General features: G+C 65.5%; 1 protein-coding gene across 1 annotated transcript in view; it reads right to left on the bottom strand.

The window, feature by feature from the left end:
- Nucleotides 1-27,981, bottom strand: part of NOTCH1 (notch receptor 1) — a 47,030-nt gene that overhangs the window by 13,382 nt on the left and 5,667 nt on the right. The window contains exons 3-18 of the mRNA XM_060101976.1: nt 13,440-13,702; nt 12,566-12,904; nt 10,362-10,484; nt 9,599-9,832; nt 9,071-9,226; nt 8,742-8,927; nt 8,281-8,394; nt 7,421-7,534; nt 6,886-7,119; nt 6,700-6,810; nt 5,939-6,131; nt 4,159-4,304; nt 3,804-3,917; nt 1,989-2,108; nt 1,525-1,677; nt 613-841 (exon numbers count right to left, since the gene is read on the bottom strand). Coding sequence (XP_059957959.1) covers nt 613-841; nt 1,525-1,677; nt 1,989-2,108; nt 3,804-3,917; nt 4,159-4,304; nt 5,939-6,131; nt 6,700-6,810; nt 6,886-7,119; nt 7,421-7,534; nt 8,281-8,394; nt 8,742-8,927; nt 9,071-9,226; nt 9,599-9,832; nt 10,362-10,484; nt 12,566-12,904; nt 13,440-13,702 — 2,829 coding nt within the window. The remainder of the gene's footprint in view (nt 1-612; nt 842-1,524; nt 1,678-1,988; nt 2,109-3,803; nt 3,918-4,158; nt 4,305-5,938; nt 6,132-6,699; nt 6,811-6,885; nt 7,120-7,420; nt 7,535-8,280; nt 8,395-8,741; nt 8,928-9,070; nt 9,227-9,598; nt 9,833-10,361; nt 10,485-12,565; nt 12,905-13,439; nt 13,703-27,981) is intronic.

Raw genomic sequence — 27,981 nt, 5'->3', positions numbered from 1 at the left:
CCCTCGAATCAGTGTGGCCAACGGGGTCTAGTGCCAGGCCAGGCCAGGAACAGCCTCCCTGTGGCCAGCCAACAGGAGTCCCAGGAGGTCACCAACACAGGACCAGGGACCTCAGATTCCCACACCATGTCACACTTCCTTCCTTTGCCTTCTTATAACTCACGCTGAGAGGAGCTTCACTACACACGTGGTATATAGCGGTTAAGATAAAAAAAGGCAGAAACCAGAATTGCACAGACAACACGGGAGACAGTTATGTCAGAAACCAGGGATGAGCTTCAACACTGAGCTTGCTGGCAACCAAGGCAAATAAGGAAACAAGATGGGTTACAAGGTCCTTGGTCTGAAAGAAGGAGGAACACCAGTTCTTCAGGATAAACCACCAGGGTTCCTGCTTCTAAGTAACACGGGTCAACGGACAATAGCTCTTTTAGGAGGAACAGCATCTGAGTCAACCCGACTGGCACCGTGTGCCCACCAGGCAGACACCTGCTCGGTGCGCAGGTTGCCAGACGCTGCGTGGCCCTGCAGCCCTTCTGCCTCCCCACGTCAGCCTAAGGCCCGGGACCGCCCTGCACAGTGCCCATACCGGTGGCCGTGGCCCCCACGCACCTCTCTGTGCAGTCAGGCGTGTTGTTCTCACAGTGGATCCCACTGAAGCCCGCGGGGCAGGTGCAGGTGTAACTGTCCACGCAGTCGGTGCAGTTGGCGCCATTGCGGCAGGGGTCGCTGGCGCACTCGTTGATGTCCTCCTCGCAGAAGGCGCCCTGGAAGCCGGGCAGGCAGTCGCAGAAGGCCGTGTTGATGCCGTCTGTGCAGGAGCCCCCGTTGTGGCACGGGTCTGGGAGGGGAAGGGAGGGCAGGCCTGATGGGCGGGCACCACCCCCGCTGCCAGGGCAACGGAAGCTGCGGGGACCCCGGCACTGCCCCCACGGTGTCCGGCCAGGAACCCCTGACCCGGCAGGCTGCATCACGGGCTTGGGGTCTACGCCCCTCCACGTGTTCCCGGTCCCCAGGCCACAAGGGCGGGGAGGACGCCCGGGCTTAACAGTGACACCAAGCAAGGCTGCAGTCAGTCTTCCCTGCTCGCCAGTGACGCCAGATGAGATACTCGGCTTCTCCGGACGCCAAGGTCACGTGAACCAGGGGTCTGAGAGCCCCGCTCCTCAGGGGGTCACGACAAGAATAAGAGCCACGATGGACCGGGGCAGGCAAGGCCCTGGGGGAGGAGCCCTGGAGTCTGGTGGGGAGATGCCAGGATGGGCTCGAAGACTGGCAACCTGGCTCCAGAGCCTCCAGAACCACGTGGGAACACCTCGCTGGCCAACAGCAGCCACCCCCCCAGCACTTCCTCCAGCCCCTGACCGGGCGCCCTCCTGGAGGGTCCAGCTGGCCAGCGCCAACCCTGCACCCGGGCACTGCCCCGTCCACTCTCCCAGCCGACCCCGACGAGCTCCCTGCCCTGAGCCCCCTGGGGAGGCAGGTCTGAGCATCTCAGGTGGACGCAGCTGGGCGGCCACTCACTGGGCCGGCAGTCGTCGACGTCCGTCTCGCAGTTACGCCCTGTGTAGCCGGCCTGGCAGTGGCAGCGGTAGCCACCATTGGTGTTCTGGCAGGAGGCTCCTGCGCGGCACGGGCTCTTCACGCACTCGTTGATGTCAATCTCGCAGGTCTGCCCTGGGGGAGGGGGAGAGGGAGCTGTCAGGTCAGCCCCCTCCCCACAGGACTCTCCCCTGCCCCCCAGAGGCGGGGCCTCTGCAGCCACGGGATGGTCCTCTGGGGGCGTCCCGGGAAGGAGGGGCTCCCCGACTTGCTGTCCCCCAAGGTGGGGCCGAGCAGGATGCAGACGTCCAAGGCTGGGAGGGCTCTGCAGCCCGCCGGCTTATCTCCAAGGACGGGGAGCTCACTACCTCTTGCTCTACAGACGCCCAAGCTCCCCCGAACTCCCACCCGCCCCGTCCCAGCGCCTCCGGGGCTCGCTGGCTCACCCTGCCAGCCCACTGGGCAGGCGCAGGAGAAGCTCTCGTAGTCCTTGGACTCCTTGCACTCGCCGCCGTTTCTGCAGGGGCCTGGGGCACATGGGGCCAGCACCACCTCGCACGTGGCTCCTGAGGGAAAGAGGCACAGGCGGGGAGCCCCGGCCCGGAGAGTTAACGCCCCGTGGCACCACCTGACAGAGACCACTGCGGCCACCGCCTGCGGGTGGTTCTACCACCAAAGCACATTTGGTTGCCCCGCAGGGGGGGCATACGGTGTGGCACTGGAACTCCCTTGGGCGTCTGGCTGAGTCAGGACCCGAACACAAACCAGATGATCCCCTGCCCCGCGACAGGCTGTGGGGCACGGCCTGGGCCTCACCCCACTGAAAGTGCCAGCAGCAAGGGCTGGGCCGGGACCGATGCCCCCCACAACGTCACAGGGGCCTTGGACCTGCTCCCAGCCTCATGCCCCCTCCTCACCTCCTGGTAGCAGAGGGCCCTGCACTGAGCCAGCGGCCTGGGAGCTAATTCAGGGGCTCCGTGTCAAGGGCAGCAAGTGCCCAACGCAGGAGGCCACTGAACAAAGGCTGTGACAGCAGAGGATGAGCCCTCGCTGCCGGGGACATGCCAGCCTCAGCCCCGAGCACGGGCTACTTATCAGGGGAGCAGCGGGTGAGGTGTCAGGACCCCTGGGACGGGGATGGCAGTCTGGCTAGACCCCCGTGCACACTGGGTGACTTTTCCTCCCTGAAAGCCCTACACAGGGCTTCCTGTTTACAGCCCACGGGACTGAGTCCTGAGGCCGCGAGGAAGCGTTATCTTCCCCATGGTCCATTATCTCCCCGGCCCTCGGGTGTGATTGTCCAGAGCCTTTCTTTCTATCGGTTTCCACGGCGACCCGGGCAGGCAGGAAATTCGCTAGAGTTTCCGACAATTGTGCAGAGGGAAGCAGGAAGCGGGCAGACGGGAAGCAGGTCAGCACAGGCCGGCTCCTCCCCGCCGGCCCTCCGGCCCCCGATGTCAACGTGTCCGAAAGGGACTCGGGTGCGCCCTGGGCGCGGAAGGCCCTGGGCGGCCACCAGGGGAGAGTTTCCTCACTGGGGCAAGAGAGAAAGTCCAGCTCCCCAGCTTTGGTCAAAGAAAACACTGCTCTGGCCATGGGCCGCCCGACGTCATGAGAACCACAGCCATGGGCCCCACCCCGCCCGCCGGGGCCCTCTCAGGACCGCTGGGGGCCACAGCCGTCCCCGGTGGCAGCACCCTCTGCCCACTTCCCGTGGGGCTGGTGGCCCTAGTCGTTGAGGACTTTTCTTTTTTAACACTTGGCAAATCTCTTCTAAGGAGGGGACCATATCTCGCGATCCCCTTGGCCAGGCCAGTGGCAGAGGCGGAGACGCCCGGGGACGCGTCTCCCGCCGCTCTCAGCGGGAACAGAGGGCTCCTTGTTTCCCCACACAAAGAGGGCCCGCCATCAAAGGAACCCCTCAGGCCCGGCCAGCGGCTGGGGAGGGCGGCCTGGCCCCCGGGGGCCCAAGCAGCATGGACGTTGGGCCGTGGAGGCCAACAGCCCAGGCCCAGCTCCCAGCTCTGCCACCAAGGGGGCCACCGCACCAGATAGAATACTCGAGACCTACTTATAGTAAAACTTCCCCCCATGCACCCGGTATTTTGTGGGCTCATCTGGCAATGACAGCTGCAGGGCGAGGGCCTAACGTGGCCAGGCCCAAGTACAGAGCAGAGCCTTCGGGATGCCCGCTGAGCCCCGGAAGCCACCGCGTACCCCTCAGGCACCGCTCCCATGGGTGGCCCAGGCCCCGCCCTCACCTGCGTAGGGCAGGAGGCAGTTACACTTGAACCCAGCCACGTCGTCGATACACGTGCCCTGGTTCAGACACGGGTTGGACGCGCACTCGTTGACGTTGGTCTGGCAGTTGGGGCCTGGAGAGGGAGGGACAGCAGTCAGTGTGGCCGCCGCCCTGGGTGCTGTGGCCAGGTCCCACCTGGTGCGGAGGAAGGGCCCTGCGTTGAGCTTGGGGCCTGGCGTCGACCCCAGCAGGTCTGTACCCGCCCCCCCACCCCAGGGAGGGAGCTGCCACAGGTCGTGGTGGCTGGACCTGTGTCCTGGCTCCGCGCTGCCGCCCTGGGGGCCCGCTCTGCACCAGGAGCCGCGCCCACTCACCACTGAAGCCTTCCCGGCAGGCGCACACGTAGCCGCTGGTCATGTCCTTGCAGGAGCCGCCGTTGACGCAGGGGTTTGACTCACACTCGTTGTTGTTGATGTCACAGTTTGCCCCACTCCACCCGGGGTCACAGTCACACTTGTACCTGCAGAGGTGACCACACGGCAGCTCAGGTGTGGCCCAGGAGGGGAGGGGCCTAGGCTGGGGGCACTCCCCACTCTGCCGCCTTCCTGTGATCTGAGTGGACGGAGGCGCCGGTCCGCTCTGACCCTCGGAGTCCTTTTTTTTTTTTTTTTTTTTCTTCCGGTACGCGGGCCTCTCACTGTTGTGGCCTCTCCCGTCGCAGAGCACAGGCTCCAGACACGCAGGCTCAGCGGCCATGGCTCACAGGCCCAGCCGCGCCGTGGCATGTGGGATCTTCCTGGACCGGGGCACGAACCCGTGTCCCCCGCATCGGCAGGCAGACTCTCAACCACTGCGCCACCAGGGAAGCCCCCTCGGAGTCCTTTAAACACCTTTAAATAGCCCACCTTGCCCAAGAAGGTGGTGAGGGTTTGTTAAACTAGATTGGGGACGGTGCCCAGTTCAGGGCAGTGGTCAGAAGGTCCTCCTCCATTCACTCCTGTGTGGCCCTGAACGGTGTGCTGCCCTCTCTGTGCCAAACAGGGGCATGGGGTCCCTGCCCATGTCAATGGCCCCATCTACACAGAGCAGTGCCGGGCACATAATGGGTGTCAGAAACTAAAAGTAAGCTTCTCTACACTCTAATATTGATGCCACATATGTAGGGGGTTTCCCACACCACGCAATCCTCCAGCTCTGGGGACACCAGCTGAGTATCCCACAGTTCATTTCTGGCACTAACTACCTGGGGTCAGCGCAGACCCCATCGATAGGGCTCGGTCCCACAAGACCGGCCCCGAGTCAGACACTCACCTGAAGTCCCAGGTTATCACCTGTACTTCTGAGCGAACAGCTATGAATCAGACCCTTCCTTGCTGCTAGAATGGCTCACAAACTCAGGAAAACAGTTTACTTACAAGATTAGTGGTCTATTATAAGAGGTGAAACTCAGGAACAGCCCAATGGAAGAGATGCACAGGGCCAGGTACAGGGCAGGGCTCCAAGCTGCTCCTGCCACCCCTGCGCCCGTTCACCGACACGGAAGCTCTCTGAACTCCTGCACTTTGCATTTTTATGGAGGGGTCCTCACACAGGCGTGACCAACTTAGATCACTGGCTGTTGGCGATTAACTCACCCTGCAGCCCCTCTCCCCTCCTTGGAGGTCAGGGTGGGGCTCAAAGATCCAACCCCCCTGACACGGTTCCCCGGCACCCAGCCTCATCCTCAGGTGTGCTTGAAAGGGGCTTTGACAGATAACCAAAGCTACTCCTTCCACTTGTCTAGATCTGAGTGATTTCAGGAACCAGGACAAAGACCAGAACATCATCTCATCATGCCGTGATGCCACAGAAACCCTGCCTGCAGCCACGGCACAAATGTGTTTCCCGAGCGCACAGTGTGGCCCGTGAGACGACAGAGCCCAGGGCAGCGCTGGGCACAGGCCAGGAGCTGAGCAAGTGCCCAACGGCACATTTCAGGCCACCAACGGCAGATCCGTTCTTGAGGGGCACCCATCCACTCAGCCCAGGGCCCACCGCTGGCCAGTCCAGGGCTTCACGACTGCCCCTCCCTGGCCCGCCAGCCGCCGGCCCCCGAGCAGGCCGCCTCCCTGCGGCAGAGCTCCCGAGGATGCAGAGTGCGGGGCGGCCCCGTACCCGTTGAGGCTGTCCCGGCAGGCCCCGTGGATGCAGGGGTTGCTGCTGCACTCGTTGACCTCGGACAGGCAGGTGGGGTCGTGGTAGCCCTCGGGGCAGCGGCAGGTGAAGCCGTTGACGCCGTCCTCGCAGGTGCCGCCGTTGTGACAGGGGTTGTCCGCGCACTCGTCGATGTTGATGTGGCACATGCTCCCTGCGGGCGGTGGGACGGGGTGGCGGCTCAGACACTCACGCCCACCGCCCCAGGAGGGAGAGTGGGAGGGGACTCGGTGAGTGGGTCCCAGCCCTCGGGGCCTCTGTCTCCCCCTCCGTGAAAGCCCCTCCCCAGGTCCTTCCGAGACGCAGGCTCCCACCCACACAAACTCCCCTCCCTGGGCCCAGGGGCCGAGCTGGCTGGTGAGGGCTGAGGCTCAGGAGGCCCCGGACACCCTCAGGGCAGAGGGCCGTGGAGAGAAGCACGTGTGCCGGGAGCTTGGCTCTGCTCTGGGCCTGCTGGGCCGGCTGTGACCAGGAACAAGAGCCTCAGGGATGCCCGTCCAGTGCCGGCCGGAGCCCCGACCCTTCTGTGGTCTCTGCCACCGTTGCCAAAGCTGGTGGTCTGACAGCTGGGCCCTGGGCGGTGGGCAGCCTACACCATCCTGCCCCCACGGTCCCCAGACCTGGCCCATCCCGGAGACCCTGAGGTGTGAGCACAGCCTGGGCCGCCGAGGCGAGGCCGGGGGGACAGAGCCCTGCGGGTCCCCAAGCCCCGGGCGGCTCACCGGTATAGCCCGGCTCACACACACACTCGTAGCCGTCAATCTTGTCCAGACACGTGCCCGAGTCACAGGGGTTGCTGGCACAGTCGTCCAGGTTGATCTCACAGTTGGGTCCTGGCGGTGGGAGACAAGAGGTGGTCAGTGCCCGCCCCCGTCCCCAGCCCCCCAGTCACAGCCCCGGCCAGGCACCTGTGGTCCCCTTGAGGCAGAAGCAGAGGTAGGCATTGTCGCGGTCCTGGCAGGTGCCCCCATGGCGGCAGGGCTGGCTGTGGCATTCGTTGATGTTGATCTCGCAGTGGTGGCCCGTGTAGCCCGGCCGGCACAGGCAGGTGAAGGTGGCAACGCCGTCCTTGCAGGACCCGTAGTGGCAGGGGTCGGGGTCGCACTCGTCAATGTCCACCTCACAGTGGGGCCCTGTGTAGCCTGCAGGGCGGGGGCTGAGAGGCTAAGTGGGGCTGCTCCCCGGGCACGCGGCCGTCCCATCCCAGGACGCCACCAACCAACCCAGGGTTACTTGCGCTCCTGCCGGGGGAGACTGGGGATGTCTGGGAACGTCCCCCACTGCCCGGGTCAAAGCCTCACCTTGCTCTTGGCCCCTGGACCAGAGGCCCCAGAATGAGAGGTCACTTTCCCAGCCTCAGCTCTCGGCTGCTCCCCCTCCCTGGACCCTACACGCCGGCTTTCCCTCCCCCCGGCTCAGCCTGGCCGTTGGGCGGCCCCGCACCTTCTGTGCACACGCAGGTGTAGGTGTTGGGCCCGTCCAGGCACTTGGCGCCATTCCTGCAGGGCGTGCTTGCACACTCGTCCACGTCATACTGGCACAGGTGCCCGGTGAAGCCTGCAGCCGGGGAGAGGGACGGCGGTCAGACACGATGGGTGCAGCGGCCCCACGGCCAGCCAAGGGCAGGGAATGCCTGGGAGGGCCCCTTGAGAGTGCTTTGGCCGGGGCTGGGCCAGCCCCCCATTCTCTTCTCGGCCCCTTTCAGCTCCCGCCTTTCGGGTCACACGCCTCCCGCTCCCTCATACAGGGGCCTCTGCCCCAGACTGACTCCGGTTGCTATGGCTACAGCCTCGTTGGGCTGAGAATCGGGTTCCCGGCTCGGTGTCTGGAACAGCTGATTTGCATCTCGGGAGATCCAAGGCTCTGACCCACAACACTTCCCCGGGCCCGGCGTCCCCCAGCCCCCAGCCCCCAGCCCTCCCCTGGGACAGACTAGGGCCCCCAAAGGCTCTTTAGGCCCTCCTGGGCATCATGTCCACTTCAGGTTGGCAGAGACGGGCAGCCAGGGCAGGCTAGACCTCCTCCCGTCGAGGTCCCTCAGGGGTCGGCGAGCACACTGCTGCTCCCAGGGACCCGCCAGCAGGAAGGAGGGTCTCTGGGTCCCGGGCTCCCCAGCAAGGTCGGGGGCCAGGCCCCCCTGCCCAACCCAGCCTTGCCCATTGGGGGAAGCCTGAAAATACCCCCACCCACTCCCGAGGTGAAAGTCAGCAGTCTCCCACCCAGCCCCTGGGGGACCCAACCCGGCAGCCCTCAGGGACGGCGGGGCGCTCCTGCGCGGGGGGCACGGCTGTGGCCGGCCTCACCTGGGGGACACTCGCACATGAACTCGTTGACCTTGTCCAGGCAGCGGCCATTCTGGAGGCAGGGGCTGCTGGCACACTCGTCCGTGTTCACTTCGCAGTGCACGCCCTCGTAGCCTGGGGGGAGGGGGTGGTCAAGGGGTGCAGGGGACCGTGACCCACCCTGGCGGCCCTCACCACAGCTGAGGGCTCGGGATGCACAAAGGAACACCCTTCCCCCTCCACACCTGCTCCCCGGGGCTGACCCAGCTGCCCAGCTCTGGCCTGCTCTCTGTTGTGCCCCACGGGCCTGGCTTGGTCTCCCCAGATACCCGCCGGGGCCGTGGCCTGGGTGGGCACGGAGGCCGGGGGCAGAGCAGATGCGGCCGGGGTGCTCCCTGGGGTCCATCAGCCTTGACGTGGCTTCCCCACCCCCGCCTGTCAGGAGGTGCCCCTGACGGTCGGGCGGGAGGCCGGCCGCATACCGGGCATGCAGATGCACTGGAACTCCCCAATCTGGTCCAGGCAGGTGGCGTCGTTCTGACATGGGTTCGACACACACTCGTTGACGTCGATCTCGCAGCGCGGGCCGGTGTAGCCCTGCAGACACTGGCACTCGAAGGAGCCCAGCGTGTTGATGCACTTGCCCGCGTGCTCACAGGGGTTGGCGCCTGGAGGGGGGCGGGCACGGCGTGGTGAGGGGCTGCTCCGGGAGCTCTGGCCTCCACAACACTCTGGGGTGTGCCCGCCTCCCCCATCAGACTATTTCCACCAGGCTCCCCAGCGCACTGGCTGCCCCCTCAGCTGCCCGTACCCAGCGAGCACTCGTCCACATCCTGGCTGCAGGCCGGCCCCGTGTAGCCCGAGGGGCAGGTGCAGATGGCCTTGCCGTTGACGGGGTTGGTGTCACAGTTGGAGCCCTCATTGCAGGGGTTGCTGATGCAGGCGTCATTGAGGTGGCACAGCAGACCTGGATACGGGGCGGCAGTGGTCAGCCGAGGCGCTGCCCCCTGGCCTGGGGACAGGGGCTGCCCACAGCCGGGGTCCACCCCCACCTGGCTACCCAGGGAGGCCCCCCCCACTGTGCCACAGCTAATGACCCTGTGGAGCGTCCCATGATGCCCGAGTCACTCCGGGAGGTTCGCCGCCAGCAGCCCTGACGGCAGGCAACGCCCCAGCCCCGCCAGCCCCTTCACCCAAGAAAGGCCCCTTTTGGGGTCACCCTCACAGGCCCCGCAAAGCTGCAGCCCGTGTGTCTGCACAAGGCCACGCATGCGAGCCCTGACCCGAGGGGGCCCACGGCCGGGCGGGGGCAACGAGAACCCGCCGCATCGGCACTCACCCGTGCGCCCGTGGGGACACTCGCAGTAGAAGGAGGCCACGCGGTCATGGCAGGTGGCGCCGTGGAAGCAGGAGGCACTGGCGCAGTCATCAATGTTCTCACTGCAGTCCTCGCCCGTCCAGCCGTTGACACACACGCAGTTGTAGCCCCCGTGGGCGTTGTGGCAGGTCCCGCCGTTCTGGCAGGCGTTCGGCATGAGCTGGCACTCGTCCACGTCCTCGGTGCAGTGCTGACCTGCGGGGGCCGGGACCGTCGGGCCGGGCGGCGCCTCCAGACCCCCAGCCACAGCCGAGACCCTCCCCCTCGGGGCGCAGGCCCCCTCCACCAGGAAGCCTTCCCTCATGACTCCTCCACCTGCCGCCAGCCTGAATCACTCCTTCCCCTGCACCCCTGGTGCCAGAGGGGGCTCTCATCTGACTGCTGTGCAGGCACAGGTGCACTGGGGTCCACACTCGTCTGTGGGCGGGGCCAGCGTGCTACCAGCCAGTGTCCCCGTGTCCTGCCCAGCAGCTGGGCTCAAACTGGGGACCTGATTCTGGCTCAGGGCTGCCCGGGGCCAGGCTGCAAATGGCCCGCACAGACCAGCTGATGCCACATCTGTGCTGGCTGCTGGGGCGGAGGCCTGAGAGCCCCGCGGCAGGGCAGCCCCAGGTCACTCCGGAATCCTTCCCGGCCTGGACCAGGTAATCGGGGCCCCTCTGGCCCGCCACGTGCGTGTGCTCCAGCAGTGGTGGTGCCCACCCGGGCCTCCCCGTGCATGCACCTGTCCACTCCGGGGGGCAGCGGCAGTTGTAAGTGTTCACGCCGTCCACACAGGCGCCTCCGTTCTTGCAGTTGTTTCCTGGACAGTCGTCAATGTTTGCCTCGCAGTTCTGGCCGGTGAAGCCTGTGTGGCAGGGGGGAGCCAGGGGCCCGGTCAAGCCTCCCCACAGGGCTGGGCAGCGCACGTCCCGGCCCTCACCTTCCCTGCCACGCTCAACCTGGCCTCTGGCATCTTCCTGGCTGCACCCACGACTGCACCCTACTCTGGACAGAGAGCTGTCCCTCCATGGCCTACCCTGTGATGCCCGCTGCCTCACAAGCCTTGGGGTCCACGCCCCACCCTTCCCACTCCTGTGACCAGGACAGGCGACACATTCCTCTTTAAGGAATCATTTTGTAAAGAGCCAGCTGAACAGACAAGGACTCAGGATTACAGGGTTCTAGAGGCTCTGCTGTAAAAGACGTTCCGTGTAGTGGCTCCAGTAACTGGGCACTGCCTGCTGGCTCTCCCCATGCTGGGGGTTCTCTGCAACACCCCTGTGTGCGGCCACAGATACCCCACCTTGCAGGGGCTGCACTGGGCCTGGGCCCCCCCGCAAGCAGGGAACCGGAGCGGGGAGACAGTGGGACCCAGGTGGGCAGTCCTGGGGGGATGGCAGGTGTGGCCCATGGCTTCCCAGGAACAGAGGCGCGGGCAGGGCCCACATCCTCCCCCAGCCTGGGCTCACCTCTGCAGCACCAACTCCGCGGCCAGCCAGTTAGCTATTAATCCATTCAACTCCCGCTGGTTCAATAATCAACCCAGAAAGGGGCGTCTGGCAATAGCCCAACCTGCAGCCAGTTACTGATTAATGCTGCTCCCGGGGTGCCTTGGGACTCCCCCTGCCCCTCCCTCTGAGGCCCCCGTACGGGAGCCCGGAGCCCTCGCTCCAGACCCCCTTGTATGCGGTGGGTTGGATGCACTGCTTCTCCCTGGCCTTGGAGGGTGAGTTCTAAAGCAGGATGGGTCTCACCTCACCCCCCCAAGGTGGGCCCACACCTGCTCCAGGTGTGCAGCGTCCTCTGGCGGGCCCCCCACTCTGCCCACCTCCACGGCCCCGCTTGACCCACGTGGCCAGACACAAGGTCCCAGGCCTGGGGTCCCACAACCACCAAAAAGGCATTTGAACCCAGAACCGGGGGGCACGTGCCTGGCCCAGCCCCCTGTGGACAGCTGAGCAGCCCCGCCGGGCGGCCAGCAGCGCCGAGGCAGGCAGGCGGTGAGGGAAGCACCACTGGCGTGCAGGAAGTGCACGCGCCAGGCGTCTGCACGCAGAGGCGGCCGCTGCAGTGACAAGGCCCGGGGCTCATGGACAGTGGGAGGGCAAGCACTTCCTCTTTGCAGGGGCCGAGCTGGGCCGCGGCAGCGTGGGGGCTGGGGCGACCCTCGGCTCACCCCTGGGTCAGCCAGACCCTGGGCTCCCCTCCAGCACCCAAACCCCAGCCCCACCTCCTCACCCCGCCCCCCTCCTGGAACACCCTTCCCTTCCTCGTTCCTGCCTAACCGCCTAACCGCCAGCGCGCAGCTGACGGACGAGAGGTCTTCGAGCCGCTTTGTCGTTACTAGTATTTTTAGGTCACCAGCAGCAAAACTGACTCAAATGAAAACTACAGTAGCAAGTCTGGGACACACAACAGGGAGACTGGAGCTGCTGGGGGTGGGGGGCTGTGCCCGTCACCGTCGCCCCACCGGTGGGAGACCAGCGGGGCCAGGAGGAAGGGCCACCACTGGGGCAAGTGACGTGTAAGCCCCAGCCTCACTGTCCCCACCTCGGGGAAACAGGGGAAGCCCGGGGGCCGCACGAGCAAGGGTGCTCCCTGCTGCCCTGGAGAGTTCTGTAACGTGCACGTGGTCCCAGGGCGCTCAAGATTCGGGGCTTCCTGAGTGGCCTGGAGAAGGCTGGCGGCAGGTGGGGAGCATCAGGGGTCACAGGCCCAGCTGTCTGGTCACAGCGGACCCGTCCCCAGGCAGAAGTGGGTGGGCGGGTGCCTAATGGACGGCCGCCATTCCAGCCCCGCCCCTACACCACACCCAAGTCTGCCTTCCAATCGCCCACACTCCGTGGACGTCCACCCCCAGGCCCAGCCGGCCCTGCTCCAGCCCTGTGCTCCCTCCGCCCTGGGCACCCCCGGCCCTCCCACCAGGCAGGGGCCAGCAAGCGGTACCTGGAAGGCAGGCGCACTCATGGGCGGTGTCCCCTGTGGGGCGGCAGGTGCCCCCGTTCTGGCAGGGGGAGGGGCTGCAGGGTACGTAGGGCAGCTCGCAGTGGGGGCCGGTGTGGGTGGCCCGGCAGGTGCAGCGGTAGGAGCCGACCTCATTGTGGCAGGTGCCACCGTGGTGGCAGAGCCCGGGGTTCTGGCCGCACTCGTTGACGTCCTGCCTGCAGGTGGGGCCGTGGAAGCCGGGTGGGCAGCCGCAGATGTACGAGGCCTCGAAGGGCAGGCACTGGCCACCGTTGGCACAGGGATTGGAGGCACAGGGGTCGGCCTGCTGGCATGTCTTCCCTGGCGGGAGAGGGGCGAAGGGGGTCAGCCGGCCTCCCTGCTCCCCGTGCCGGGCCGCCCCAAGAGCCGGGGGCGGCCTCCAGGCACCACGGAGGAGGTGCCAGACGGGGATGGACCCCACGGCGTCGGCTCCCGACACCTCGGGACCCCGACAGCTTAGGGGCTGAGTGACCGTTGCAGGATGCACGGTGGCAGGCGCCCCTCCAGAGCCCGTGTTCTTAAACTCTGGTGCCTGCAGTGACGCCACGGCTCCTGCAGGGGGGCCTGCACTCCTGGCAGGAGGGAGGTGGGAGTCTCCCCTTTGCTCACAGAGGCAGGCAGGGGTGGGGCCCTCCAGAACTGGAGAGGGGCGTGGGGACCCTCCGGGGGGGTGGGGCTCTGCGCCACTTCTGGATCACGGACCCCAGCAGCCGAGCAAAACCGTCCCCAGCCACACAGACGGGGCCGGCATCTGCTGTGCGGGCAGCTGGGGGAGGGCCGGGGCCTGCCCACCCCTCTCGAGGGCCACAGCCCCGTCTCCCGCCGGCGTCCTCACCTGACCAGCCCGGGGGGCAGAGGCACTTGTACTCGGTGAGAGTGAGCAGGTCACAGGTGCCGCCGTTGAGGCAGGGGCTGGCGAGGCAGGCATGGTCGCGGGGCGTCAGGCACAGCGGCCCCGAGAAGCCCAGGCGGCAGCGGCAGGCGTAGTCCACCAGCCCGTCGCGCTCCACCGTGTGGCACGTCCCGCCGTTCTTGCAGGGGGCGCTGAGGCAGGGGTTGGGCGCCTGGCATCGCTGGCCTGCAAAGGCTCCGCTGCAGCTGCGGCAGACACACCGGGGCAGTGAGTGCCCGCTCCCCAGCCAGCTGCCCGCCACCAGCCCCGGCGTCGGTGGGGCCCCGCCCTGGGCAGGGGGCGTAACCGGCTGCGGTCCCTCGAGGAGAGAGGGGAAGTTCTGGGACCAGAGGGGGTGGTGGTTGCCCATATCACCAGTGTGCCAAACGCCACTGAACTGTGCACTTTTAAGTGGTTAATTTTATATTAAGTGAATTTCATCTCCACAAAGAAAAGTGATGTTAATTGGAGAAACTAGAGACCAGAGTGTTCGATGGGTGCCACGAAGGTTTCAGAACTCACGGGGGCATCCGTCTGCACCCTGGCAAGCCACCGAGAGGGGACCACATGGCAGACACGGCCGTTCTCTGCCGAGGGGAACGGTGGTCTGTAAAATCTTTAGTTTCGGGGGCCTGCCTGCTTTTTCTCCTCTTTAGCTTTTCGGTAATGAATGTACATTATTTGGTTAATAAGAGTTCACAGCTTGTTTTCTTTCAACATCGATAGGAGAGCAAACGTGGAAACGACTGCCAACACGACGTGGCCTGGCTTCCCATTTCCTTTGCGACGTGGAGTTCTTTGTCAGGGGTCTGATGTGCTGGTCGGCACCCATCCCCACCCACATGTACCACCCAGACACGGCTTTTCCACTGTGCAGTCAAGGCTTCACGACAGAGGTCCACACAACGCCAGCCAGGAGCAGAGGCACCCGCTGCCCAGCTGGAGAAGCCGGGGTCCAGGAGGACCACTGCTCTGGCAAGCCGGCACGCTCCCCGGGCACTCACTGCCCAGGCTGTGACTGGAAGCAGGTGAGCCGGGGGGCGGCGGCCTGTCTCCCCTGCCCCCAGGCCTGGTGCCATGCATTCCCTGCAGGGAGGGGCTCAGCGCCTGCCATCCCCACCCCGGGGCCCCCCTCGGCCACCTGTCGCCTCGGCTTCTGGGGGCTGGGCCATCAACTGCCCCCGCGAGGTCACCTCACGGCCTTGCACTCGAGGAAAAATCTCAGGAAAGGCTCTGGGAGCAGCCAGGCATCACTCTTCCCAGCGGCAAAGCCTCTGAGGTGGAACGCTCCTGGCCTGGCCCCCAGCCTGCAGCAGCCTGAGAAGGCGGCCCCAACGCTGAGCCCACAGCTCTGGGCACCTGTGGGCAGGGCCTTCTCCCACCTGGCGGGGCAGCAGGGGGTGCTGCCAGGAGCCTGGGGTCCCCTGGATGAAGAGAGGGCCCTCCTGAGCCCGGACCATCCCACCTTCCAGAGCCCACCAGAACCCCCGCCCCCAACAAATGCCAGCCCCCGACTCCCTCCCCACCTGCCTGTCCTGGGGGCTAAAATCAAAGCTGCACAGGCAAGAAGGGGAGGGGCGGCCCCTGGAGAGGCCCTTCCCCAGGGCTGGTGGTGGCAGTGTGGGGCGGCCGGGGTCTGTGCATTTCTCAGCAGCTGGGCTGCTCCCCTGTCCCCGTGGCCTGGGAGGCATCTGTCTCCCTGAAGCCTTTTATCTGTGGCTGTGGCTTGGGTAGGGCAGGCGGGGAGGACGCAAAATGGCCACTCCGGCCCACCATCTGTTGCCAGAAGCCAAAAGTCCCCAACCAACTGGCTTAAAGAAAACCAGCTGCCCTCTGGGAGGGGTCCAGGGAGGTAACTCAGGCCTGAGCCAGCCCGCTCAGGAAGTGGGGGGTGGCTAGCTCCTCGCGAGGGACACAGACCCCAGCACGCGGCCCCCGTGCCGCTGGCGCCCTGGCACCTTGGCTCCTGCAAGGCCACACCCCAGAGCCTGGGGAAGGCGGGGTGACCCGCACTGTGCGTGGATCCAGTTACAGGCCGCCTGGTCCCAGCGCCCTGGGGTGGGAGGGGAAGACCCAGGGGGCAGCACCCCCGCCACCTCTCAACACCCCCCCCCCCGTCGTCAGGCAGGAGCTGGCTGCAGCTCCTGCTCAGAGAAAAGGCTCTTTTTCCTTCCCCAGCTACTGACGGAGCAGGCAGGCGGTGGGTGCTGCACAGAGGGTGCTAGGTCATCAAAGCGGGATGGGAGCCAGTCCTGTCCACGCCTCCCTCTCGCCTCTGGGCCCTGCCCCCATCCCGCCAACTCCAAGGGGAGGGAAGCCCACCCGCATGGGCAAGATGAGGCGGGCCTGCCCCACGGCTTTCAGGGGAATCCACACAAGGCTGCCCAGCACTGTCCTTCTTGTAGGCGAGGGCTGCATCAATGGTCCCGGGGCGGGGGGGCACCCTGGGGCCTGCCGTCACTAGAGCAGTCCCCTGCTCAGCCGTGTTCCCAAGTGGACCAGGAGGGCCCACTCGGACGCACAACCCTAGACCCTCCAGCCATGGGGCAGTGCGCCCCTGAACCAACCACCCTCCGTCCCATCCTGAATGGGGAGCCTAACGTGGAGGACTGTGGGAGAATCCGCCTGGACCGGGAGCATCCCGGCCAGTGAGGTTGTATCATGCTGGGCCGGCAAGAGGGAAAACGCACCCAGTAAATCAGGCGTCGGCAGCGCGGACAAAGGGCGGCTGGGGAGCAGGTGCGCCTGTGGCTGGGTACGCGGGCAGCAGCTGCTGCAGGCCCGGGCGCGGCGGCCGCCAACCCCAGTGGGCGGGGCAGGAGCCAGGGAGGCCCCTCTGTGGGGAAGGCGGCAGCTGAGGGGGCCCATTGTCCTCCCCACTCCCGCCCAGGCCTGGTGGACGCTGCCGTGAAGGCATGCTGCCCATCCGGGCTGGCTCCGGGGCTGGGCCTGGGCCTGGCCGCCGTCCACCAGCACCCCAGCCAGGGGACGGGCAGGGCCAGAGGGAGGGGCAGCCTCCGGGGGTGGGACTGCCGAGGCAGGTGCTTCGTGGGGTGTGAGGTACGCCCAGGGTCTGGCCGGGAGCCTCAGCTGGGAGGGAGGAAGCCCTGAGCCAGGAGGGCAGGGTCTGGGCCTGGGGCGGGGTGGGGGGTGGAGGAGCAGCTTTCAGCCAGTCCCGGAGGCCACTCCCCAGCGCCTCCCACCCCCACCCCTGAGTTCTGTCCCTGCTCTGGCCAGCCTCCAGCCACGCCCCCTCTGTCCCTGGACCTGTCTGCACCTCTCTCTTACCCTGGCTGTAGTGCTGGGCTTCCTGGGGCGGCACTCACAGCACTGACCCGTCCCTAAGAAGGCGGAGGGTCCGGGGGGCTGCTCAGACACGGCCAGGGCCCCAGCACCAGCGAGCAAAGCCCCTCACGGCCATTCTGTCCTTGACACCTGTCCTGGCAGGTCAGTGTAAGTGCCTGGCGGGGACAGGTGCCTGGGCTTGGAGAGGGGAGTCACACCCAACACCTGCCGTGCGATTCCAGGCCAGGGGCCGTCCGGGGCCATGTGGAGAACCCAAGACGGGCGGGGGGCGGGGCGGGGGCACGAGCCTCCTGCACACCGGATAGGAACTCCCCCTGGCACCCGGGGCCCACGACGGCTCCTCATTCCTTGCTCCCCTCCGGAAGGCGGTCACCCCGGCACCTGCTCCTCCGCTGGCCTTGTCTCCCACCCACACACGGCCTGGTCGCCTGGGCGGGGTGACCTGTCCTGGCCCCGCCTGGCCAGCGGCAGGTGAGTGACAGGTGGGGCTGAAGGCCCCAGGAGAAGGGCTGCAGAGGGGCTGGCTCCCCGCACAGCGGCTCCGCACCCCCCCACCCCGCCCCAGGAGGAGCACCAAATGGCTGTGGTCCCGCTGGCCTGGAGCTTTGTTCCCGCCTCAAAATTTCCACTGTGTCCGCTCGGCCCTCCCTGCCACACCCGCCAGCGCTGCTCCATAGAAATGCAACCCCAGAAAGAAGCATCCGGAGGCAGATGTTGCCTCGACCTTTCACCCTTTCACCCTTTCACCCGGGACTAATTCTAAATTGTGCTGTTTTCCTTTCTAAGTTAAGCAGGCCATCTGCTGCCCCCAGGGGACAGATGACAGCTCCCTCCTCCCCTCAGTTCCAAGGGGGAGGGACTCAGTCCTGAGGAGGGATTTACTCAGTTCTGCCCTCAAGGAGTTTCCGGTCCAGTGGGGCGGAGCCCGGGGTGAGCACAGACCCTGCGCCCTGGCCGGGAGGGGGGCGGGCGGGGGTCAGCGATGTGCTGCTGCCCTGCTTCCTTCTGCGGGAGGGACAGAGGTGCCCCAGGGAGGGGCTCCCCCAGTGGGTGGGTGAGACACAGTTCGGTCAAAGGGACTTTGGGGGCCCAGAGGGGCCTCCTCCCGCCCCGGCTCTGCGGTGTCTGCCGGGGCCTCGGTTTCCTGTGAGTGTGGGGAGGGGTCGAGGGGACCGCGTGGGCTCACAGAAGGCCCCACGCAGAGGCAACCTGGCCACGTGGACAGAGGAGACACTCGCTCTAGCCAGCGCTGCTGGATTTGATCTGCACGCAATTCACCGATGCGTCCCTGGGAACATGTTCGCTGCACCAGGGGAGGTGCACCTGTTTAAGGAAAGCCGTGAGGGACACAAGGGCTCCCCAGGCACAGAGGGCCCCGGCCCACCCCACACTGCCTGGGGGCCAGGACGTGCAGGATGAGCTTGTAACCCCAGCCGGAGGCCACATCTGCAGGGCCCGGAGCCTGCACCCCAAAGGTGGGCAGGGGCCGCACCACCCAACACAGAAAGGGACAGCTCTGCAGGTCCCTGGGCCCTGGCCCCCCGACCAGGCAGCCTGCAACCCGAGCCCCAGGGGGAAGGAGCCCCTGGCTGATTGCAGCCGTCCTGTTCTCACCTGGCTCCACCTGTCCCCGGAGTAGCAGGGAAGGCAGACTCCCCCTGCCCGCCCCTGGGACAGCCCCTCCACCAGCATCCGTTCCAGCCCATCTTCCCGCCACCTCCTTAGTCCAAAGTTTCCTCTGGCCACAGAGGGCAGCGTGGTTACTCACAAGCAACAAAGTGGGGTGGTTACCCTTCCCAAACACCCGCCCCTAAGCTGGGGGCCACCAAGCTGCCTGCTCCCAGGGAGGCCGAGTCAGGACCTGGGGTCCCGTCCCCAAGTTGTGGGACCCACAGCCGGAGGCCCCTCCCACCCCATAGCCTGGCCCAGCTCTGCCTGCAGTGGGTTCCGGCCGAGAAGCCCTCTCCCCACACCAGCACAGCCTCCTCCCACAGGCTTTCTGCCCAGCACCCTCCAACCCACAGTGTCACCAGGGCCCTGATGACGGGGGCCAGGGAGCATGGATGTCTCATCTCGGTACCCGCACTTCTCCCCAACGGTGGGCCGTGGTGCTGAACAAAGAACACTAAGGCCCACTTCCAGGCAGGCAGGCCCGCCCACCCCTGGGCAGCTTGGCCAGGAGGTTCTGAGACCCCTGTCCCAGCCCAGGCGACTGGGGCCACCTGAAGACTGAGCAGGGAGACTGAGGCCCAGAGAGAGCAGGACAGGGGGGCGCCAGACGCTGGGTCCCCAGCTCCTCCCCAAGAGGAGCCCAACTGTGTTCCTGGCCAAGGCCTGGGGGGTGGTCCTGGGCTCCTTTGGGCAGAGGCCAGTCCAAGGCCCCCCATATCCCAGTTGAGGGGTCACACCTTCCAGGAGGCACCAGCTGCTAATGGATGATGTGCTCACGGCAGGTGTGGGGGCGTGTTCGGTGACGTCTGCTGGCCGCCCCCCACTGCGCCCACCCGGGGTTCTGGGGTCCTTCCTCACTGGGAACAGCCAGGACAGCTCAGCTCTGGGGAACAGAGCCCCCCGGGGAGACATGAGAGCCAGGGTGAGAGGGCGCCTGGTGACTCCGACGGCCCCTTGCCCTCACCTCCCCAAAGCCCCCAGGACGAAGAGCCACAGCAGGCAAAGTCCCCAGGTTTCTTTCAAGCCTGCAGGATCCTCTGTGCAGATACCTGTCTGAGGGACAGGCTGGGTCGCAGCTGTGACTCTGCTGTGCCCGAGGGGCAACTGGAAGATGGCCCTCTGTGCTCCCCTCATCTCTGCCCCTTTCTGCATCAGGGCATGGGTCAGGTGGGGTGTGCCTGGGTCGGCCCGGAGCGTGGTCAGCCCTCCGTGGGTCTGGAGGCCACAGTGTGGGACTGATGCCCCCTTGCCCGACCTGCCGCCCCACCGCCCCAGGAAGTGACTGCAGGGGGCCAGCCAGCACCTGGCTGAGCTGTGGTCTCCCTCCAGCCTGTGCAGCCGCTGGGCTGGGGCAGCTCAGAGCTGCCTGGCGGGGCGGGGGGGGGGGGGTCCCTGCCCTGGCTCCCATAGCCTCGGGAAGGAGGAGAAGCGCAGTCAGGGCTGCAGAGGGACGGGGGACCCTGGAAAGGGACCAGCCAGGTCTGATGCAGACAGACCCCAACCCCGAACAACAGTAATCCTCAGCCCGGAATGGCAGCAGCGGGCAGAGGAGGAAACCTGGTCCCAGGCGGGGTGGGGTGTGGAGCGCACTTGGCCCCAGCAGCTGCTCCCAGCACTCTCCGCTCTTTGTCTTGAATCTTTCTCCCAAGTTGCATCTTTGGATGGTTTAAAATATGCTGGAAATAGGAAGTGCTGGAGCACGGGGAAACCCTTTGTGTGGGACGGAAGCCGTCCTCCCGGGAAGCCACCTTTCCCACTGCAGGGAAAACAATGCCCGCCCGCCCGTGGCTCACGGCCCCCCTCGGCGCTCAGAGCTGCCCCACCCTTGACGTGGGAAGTGGCTTGCCCGTCTGAAGGGACGGGAAGGGCCGGTGCAGAGGTCAAGCGGCTTCCCGGAGATGGCCCAGCTGCAGCGGGCAGAGGCAACCCAGACCCACCCATGGGGCAGGGATGGCCGCTGCTTGGCCAGCCCCCCCGGCCCCGGACACTGCAAAAGGCACAGCCAACGGGGCCAGGGTGTCCCGGGAACGAGCTGTCCCGAGAGAGCCCCGGGGGCTGTTGGGCGTGTGAGAAAAGCCTGCTGCCCTCCATGCCCCCACTCTGCTGGGGGAATTTACCAACCACCCCCAAAAGATGGAGCCTGAAGCTGGAGAAAGGCTGGAATGGGCGTCCTTCCCTGGGCTCACCCCAACGGCCCCCTGAGACCCACGTGGACGAGCCTGCCGCCCCTACTGCCAGGGGTCCCCACAGCTGCCGGGGGCCCCTGCTCCCAAGCAGGACGGAGCCAGACCTGCGTCCCCAGACGCTCGGATGCAATGAAGGGATGGATGCGCGCGCAGCCTGGCGCCACGGGGAGGGCTTAATCCAAAACTCGATTAATTAAGTCAGCAACTGCAGACCGAGCTCCGCACCAAAGCCAGAAACCATTCTGCAACTTCCCGCCTCTGCTCTCAGGAGCAGATGCCGTCCCGGGCGTTCGGGAAGAGGGAAGGGTGGCCCGGCGGCGCTCCTGTCCTCTCCCACTGACCAGGGCAGACGCTGGGGGCAGCCCCGCTTGTGTCCAGCGTCTGGTCGAGAATGCAGGGGGAGGACACCAAGGTCCCCCTGACATGGGTCCCAGAAGGAAGAAACTGTGGACACCCCTCTCCCACTCCCGGACCTACTTGGACTCTGCCAGCTGTATCTCGTCTTACTCTTGAAACGGCCCTGCAAGGACACACTGAGCCCATTTTACAGATGAGAAAAGCAGGGCTCACCCAGGTTATGCCCATGGCACCACCTGGATTTGAATGCAGCTCTTAACCTCTCCTGCCCCCAAGGGTGGCCCGACGCCGGCCACCAGGGCACAGTCAGAGCACAGCCGCCCCCCTAGAGGTAGCTAAAGGGCCAGAAGGAGCTCCCTGGGCAGAGAAGGAATGTGTGGGTCCCCTGCACCCCAGCTGTCCCCCGCCCCCTGCCCCCAGCAGCCTGGATTTCTTGCCTGACCGCCTGCTCTCCCCAGACCGGGAGGGCCGGAGCAGACAATGCATTCTTACAACCCCACAAGATCAGCTGAAACTCAAAACCCCAGATTGGGGGGGTGGTGTCTGGGTGAGAAGCCTGGGAATTGGGGAGCTCCCAGCCGGTGGGTGGGACTACTCTGGGCCCCGGCCCCCCCACACCCCTTCCGGGCAGCAGGAGGGTCCCAGCAGTGCCGGACACCTGTCACCACCCTCACCCACAGTGCCTGCGTGGCCTTCCTTCCTGTCTTGTCTGGCTCTGGGGACGGAGGGGACGGAGGCCACAGCCAGCCACCCCCAGTCCAGGCCAAAGGAGAGCCGGCCCCTGACTAAGCCGCAGCACAGGGCGCAGGCTTCCATGGGACCCCAGGGCCCCCCACTAGCGCCCCTCTCTCTGGACCCTTCTCCCAGCTCAGGCAGGCCACCTGCCCACCACCACCCACCCCACCCAAGGCAGACCACCAGGATCCCGTGCCCCCCCAGGCTTGCACACGGGCCCATGGTATCCCTGGCCATCCACTTACAGCCCTTGTTCTCACCCCAGGCCCAGCACAGTCCCCAAGGCACCGGGGGGCACAGCAAACACCAGAAGACAGAATCCTGCCAGCTGCACCCAGGCCTGCATGGGACAGGCCTGCACTGTCACACGCTGGGGCCACCCGGGCATCCTGGGCCAGTTGGTGTGGGTCTAGGGCCATCTGGGGGGCTCTTCCCTGTGGGGAAAGCAGTAGGTTCTTGGGTGGGGCATGACCTTCTGCCCTTGCGTGACCTCGCCCAAATCCTGAGCTTGGCTGGTCTCTGGGAGAGCTTTCTGGACGAGGCCTCAGAGTATTACGAACAAGCTCCAGTGTGGAGTAAAGCTAAGCCGACACGTCCCATCGGGATCAATCCACGGGACCACCACGTGGGACCGATCTGTGATACTTCTCATAGGGGAGCTCAGAGAGGTGAGTGAGCAGCCCGAGGTCACACAGCCCAGCACAGGCCGTGCTATGCATGGCCGCACCACCCCAGCCCGGCCGGGCGGGAGCAGCGTGCTGGAACGGGGGAAGCCCAGTGCTGGGCAACTGGCTCAGACCGAGCCTCCCTGTGTCCTGCAAGCTGGGCCTTCCCAAAACCTGGATCTGCCCACCTGCCTCCACTCCCTGTTCCGTGCCCACGGCTCCAGCCCTCAACCAGGCGCGCACGCCACATACCTGCCGAGTGCCTATGCTGTGCCGGCCCTGGACCCTGGACCACCCGGGAGGACGCCACCACGGTCTGGGCCCCTGCCATGGTGGATGCTGGGACACACAGCCCTGCCTGGCCTCCCCTGTCTGGCTCTCAACCAGACAGGCCTGGGGCCACCCTCATCCTGACCCCAGAGGAGGAAGTGAGGGGAGCCCCGCCCTGTGGGGCTGCCCCCTAGAAGCCGGTACCGGCCTGGGGAGCGGGGTAATGAGACCCTCGGCTGACCCAGAAGGCCCAGAGGTAGTCACCTCCCCCAGCCAGCCCTCTGGACGGACAGGAGACGGAGGCCCCAAGGGGCGGAAGTGTGGCCAGGCCCCCGCCCGTCCCCGCCTAAGCCCAGCCTTTAGCTCAGCATCGCTCTTACTGAAAAGCTCTCAGGGAAAAACACACATACTCAAAACTCTGGCTTCTCCCCCAAACCTCTCATTTCCAGTAACCGTGCAGTTTCGGCTTATCAACAACCGAAACAGAGAGGAAATGGTGGGAGGCAGGTCCCCGCGCCCCAGGCCCTGCTGCTGGGGTGCTGACAGATCTTCCCAGAGGCTGCCGCCCACCTCCTCGCACACGCGTCCCCCCGTGGGCCCTCGACGATCTGCCGGGGCGGCCAGGGTCCAGGGCAGCGCCATGACCTCCCGGCAGCTTCTGGGGCCCAGCAGGCTGGCCGATCCTGAAACGGGGCAGGGGGCCTCCCCGGGGCCTGGCAGAGGGGCCGCCGCTCGGCTGTGACGCGTGCTGGCCCATGATCGTGGGGTGAAGGAGGCGGGAGGCCGGGAGGGATCCCCGGAGAAGGGGACGGCCCCGGGCCCGAGCGGCACCTTGGCACCAGGCCCAGAGCCGGGGCTTTTCCCAGCCTCCAGCTGCCTGTCCCCCATCCAGCGTGTCTCAGACCCTCAGCCCCTCTCCCAGGCCCACCGCCCTCACACTAAGGTCCATGTGACGACGCGGGACCCGCCTGCACGAGGCCTCGGCTGGGCTGGGTGAGGCTGGCCTTTCGTGCCACCTGTGCGGCGGGAGTTTGTTCAGCAAATCACAGTGTCAACAGAGGGACAAGGGACCGTTTACCCAGCTGAGAAGAGCAACCAATTCAAGCCCTTCAGAGACACACGACTGACACCCAGCCCGGTGACAGACGGAGCAGGCGGGACGGGCGGGGACGAGGCTCCCACCTCACGGAGCCAGGCCAGGCTGCGCGCGGCAGGGTCACAATGCGGCCGTTTCTTTGGCGAAAATCCCGACAACAGAGCTGGGCCTGGGCCTGGCCTACTGCCGGTGAGAGTGGCTCCCACCCGGCACCCACCTGTCCCCGGGCAGCCGTGGGGTGGGGGTGAGCTCTGTGGGTGCAGGTTCTGGAGCAGCATTTGGGCCTGGCACCTGCCCCACGAGGACTCCCAGATCGAGGCTGGCGGGGGCTGGCAGCCTGCCCGAGCGACTCTCAGGGTTGGGAACCGCAGTGTAGGCGTTGGAGGTGAGGCCTCCCCAGGGCATCCCCCACCCCCGTCAAGGCCCGCTGGGAGCCAGGACCCTGGGCACTCCTTCCAGGAAACCGTAAGGGCTGCCACCATCGCTCAGGCAGAGAGAGGCTCCAGGTCAGACCTCCAGGATGGCCCCCAGCCCCAGTCCAGGAGAGCCCAAGACCCCCCAGTGCAGCACGTGGCAGGGGGCCCCAGGAGGCCTGAGCCGCAGAGTGGGGCGCGCTGCCTGGCAGAAGAGGCCGGGCCCTCTGGAGGTGTCCACACCCCACCTGATGGGTGCCCACTCAAGGCAGCAGCTTGGTGTCAGGAAGGCAATGCTTAACCTAATACACCCCAAAGCGTGGACGACAGGATGATGACCCCTGCCCCCGAGCCTGGGGGAGTGGACGGCGAGGTCAAGGGCCCCCTTTCCCAGAATGCTTCCATCGCAGGGGCAGAGGGTGCGGGGTGGGGGGAGACCCTCAGCAAGAAGGGACCCCTCAGTGGTGAAACCCTGGGAAGGGGTTCTGTTCCCGTAGTTCCATGCACCCCAGAGATGCGTAGAGAGCTACCCCACCTGTGACGCGGGGACCAGCTCGACCCTCCCCACTGGGGCCGAGCAGGTTTCCAAATGCTAACACCGTAGGAGGGCCACTTTCTCAAGGGCCCGCGGGCCCCTCTGGTGCCCTGTAGGAGACACGGAGCCTCCCTGAGCCCCGAGGGCCACTTGGAGGGGACCCATCTGTGGCTAAGAGCGAAGGGCCAGACCCCTGGCCCTCTCTCCTGTCACACAAGGCTGAGTGCCTCCCGCTAGGGGTGCACCCAGTAACTCTGAGCTGACCCTGAGGGTCCAGGAAAGGATGTGCTCCCACCCCAGGAAAAGGCCGGAAAGCAGGCAGATGACGTGGGCAGGGGCCGAGGGTCTCACATCCAGAGCCTTACCACCCGCCGCTGCCCCTAGCTGCGCCTCCTGCCTGCGGCTGCACTGCCTGCTGACCTGTCCCAGCCCATCTGCCCGCCGTTTCCACGGTGGACTCACTCCAAGGCCGCGGCAGGCCTGGGGCACCCGGGCGGGGTGTACCCACAGCACTGGCCTCGCACCACAGTCGGTTAAGGCGTCTGCCCTGAAGCCTGGCTCTGAAACAACGGGCCTCCTTCTCCTGCACAGGCCGGGCCTGCGTCTGCCTTGCCCGCCCAGACCCAGCCCCAGCACCTAGTAAGTGCTCAATAAAAGTCCGCTTTTCCCCTCGCATTCCTGACGCCGGGCAGGTGGGGCACTGGCCCTGGAGCCCTGTGTGCCCCTCCTCTGGGCCCGCTGGCGCTCAGCCGGCGCCAGCCAAGGCCCAGGGGCAGGAGCCGAGGCCGCAAGCTGACATGGAGCCCTGAGCAGGCTGGGACCGCGGGCACACTGGGCCGTCCTAACGAATACACCCAATATGTGCCGGGCACCACTCAAGGGGGCTCCGTGGCTGCCAGGCGGGCGGCCACCCAGGCACGGAAATGAGCACCAACTCCTCCAGGAAGCCTTCCGTACATCCACCACCCTCAGCACCCACCTCCTCTGGACTTCTGTCCAAGACCACATAAGGACTAGGACGCTGGTGCCACCGCCAGCCAGTCCCTGACAGTCTCAGGCAGGTCAAGTCCAGCGCCCAGAGGAGCGAGGCACGGACACGCACACTGAGTGAAAGAAGACGGGTAAGAGAGAGGAGAGGCATGATTCCACGTGTGTGAAACGTCCAGAACAGGTAACGCCAGGGACAGATAGTAGATGAGTGCTCACCAGGGGCTGGCGGGGAGGAGAAGGGCGAGTGCCTGTTTAATGAGTACGGGATTTTGTTCCCGGTGATGAAAAAGCTCTGGAACTAGATACAGGCGATGGTTCCACAACCTTGTGAATGTACTAAATGCCACTGAAATGTACACTTTAAACAGCTAAAATCATAAAACTTAGGATATGTGCAACTGACCACCAAAAAGCAAATATCGATCCCCCCCCAATCTAGTCGTCAGCTCCCTTGTTCTCAGAAAGCAGAGTCGGGGAGGGTGGCAAGGCCTCGAGAAAGGAGATGCCGGGGGAGAAGCCAACAGAAGCCACTCTGGCAAAGGGCCTTCGTCTGCCCGCCAGCCCCTCCTCTGCAGTACCTGTCAATCACTGCTCCCTCTCCAGTGGGTGTGTCCCCAGCCCAGCGGGCCACCAGAGCCCAGAGCTGGCCCCAGACCAGCAGAAGCTGCCCTGCTGCACAGCCAGGTCTGACTCCTGGGCACCTCTGCACTCCACCTCTCTCCCACCATGCTGCTGCCCACTGCCACCATCCGGGCATCTACAGGCCCATCCCCGGGTCCTGCGGGGATGCAGTTGGAAGGGAGCTCCAGGGGCCACCTAACCCCATACCTTCACGTACAGAGGAGGAACCTGGGGCCCAGAAAGGAGACGCGAGTCCAAGGGGGCGCAGCAAACCAGAGCCAGCTGGCTCTGTATCTGCTAGATTGTCTGCGGCGGGGCATGAGGTGGGGCCCACCAGAGACAGCCCCACCGGGAGCTTCAGGACCGTCAAACACATCCTGACCCACAGTCGTGATGCCCCGAAGCCAGCCACTCATTAAAGCCTCTGGAAAGAGTCTGAAAAGTTCTGGATATGCCCGTACATGAAGGCAAAAGCTGATGCAAGCTGGCCTCAGATCCCCACCCCCTTTCCCAGCCTCTTCATCTCTCAGCCTCAGTTTTCCCAACCTGGGGAAACTGGGGGTTTAGAAAAAAGCAGAGCTGGCCACCACCCCAAGGGGGTATGAGCCTGGTGAAGAAAAGTCTGCTGGGGGTTTTACGAGGCCGGATAAAAGCAGCTGTCTGTGTGTGGAGGCACTATCGTTACGTTATTGAGGAAAGCAATCAGGATGCTCAATCAACTCTGCAAAGCCACATCCTTTCACTATTTATAGACAAGACACGAAGCAGGAAAGGTGCCCTCCCCACCCCAGGAGGGCGCACCCCGTCAGCCCAGCCCGGCACTGCCCAGTGGGCCCCACCTGCCAGCGACAGCCATGGCCACCCATCAGAGTCACGGTCAGTGAAGAAGAGAGCCAGTCCCAGCTCTCATGGGACCTTCGGGCTGCCACCCAGCACTCGGGGACTGGAGCTGTGATGCCCTCTGGACCCGCCCCCCGCCCCTCCACTCCAGCTTCCCGGGGTCCCAGCACCCAGCCCACGCCCCCCACCACCCAGACCCCACTCAGCTGTCCTGATGAAGAGCTTCTCCTCCATCCGCTATCTGCCCTGCCCCACCCTCTTCCAGCTAAGGGCACAGTTTTCTTTCTTTCTCTTTGTTAAAACACGTCACTATTATTTTCTCAATGGAAAAAACGTTGGCTGCTGTACAGAGGCAGGGCCAGGCCCCAGAAGGCACCTTCCTGCAGAGATCGTGTGTTCCTTGATGTCCCTCTGCAGTCAGAGGCAGGAGGTGAAGCTTTCTAGCTGACGCTGTGCGTTTACCGTGTGTTTTTCTAACCCTGCGTCCTTGGAGCCCGGGCTCTGCATAAACAGAGGAAGTCCTGTACAGACCTTGTTCGCTCTCAGCCTAGGAGTGAGGATGAGAATTAACCTGTTCCCTCCACCCCCACCCCACGCCTCGCCCAAGGCTCGCAGGTGACTCACTGGAAACAGACGGACCAGGTGACAGAGACGCAAAACGTTCCATCCCTCTGCAGCCGGGCAGCCCAGTCACTTCCACCCAGCCCTCTGAACCTCCTCTTTTAAGGGAAGTTGTCATCCCCGCCCTGTTTCCTCACAGAATGGCCAGCAAGGGCCCGGGGCAGTGCAGGCAGGATGCG

The sequence above is a fragment of the Mesoplodon densirostris genome, chromosome 6 (genome assembly GCF_025265405.1).
Source record: "Mesoplodon densirostris isolate mMesDen1 chromosome 6, mMesDen1 primary haplotype, whole genome shotgun sequence".
NCBI classification, from domain to species: Eukaryota; Metazoa; Chordata; class Mammalia; order Artiodactyla; family Ziphiidae; genus Mesoplodon; species Mesoplodon densirostris.
This window is presented reverse-complemented; position numbering and strand designations above follow the sequence as displayed.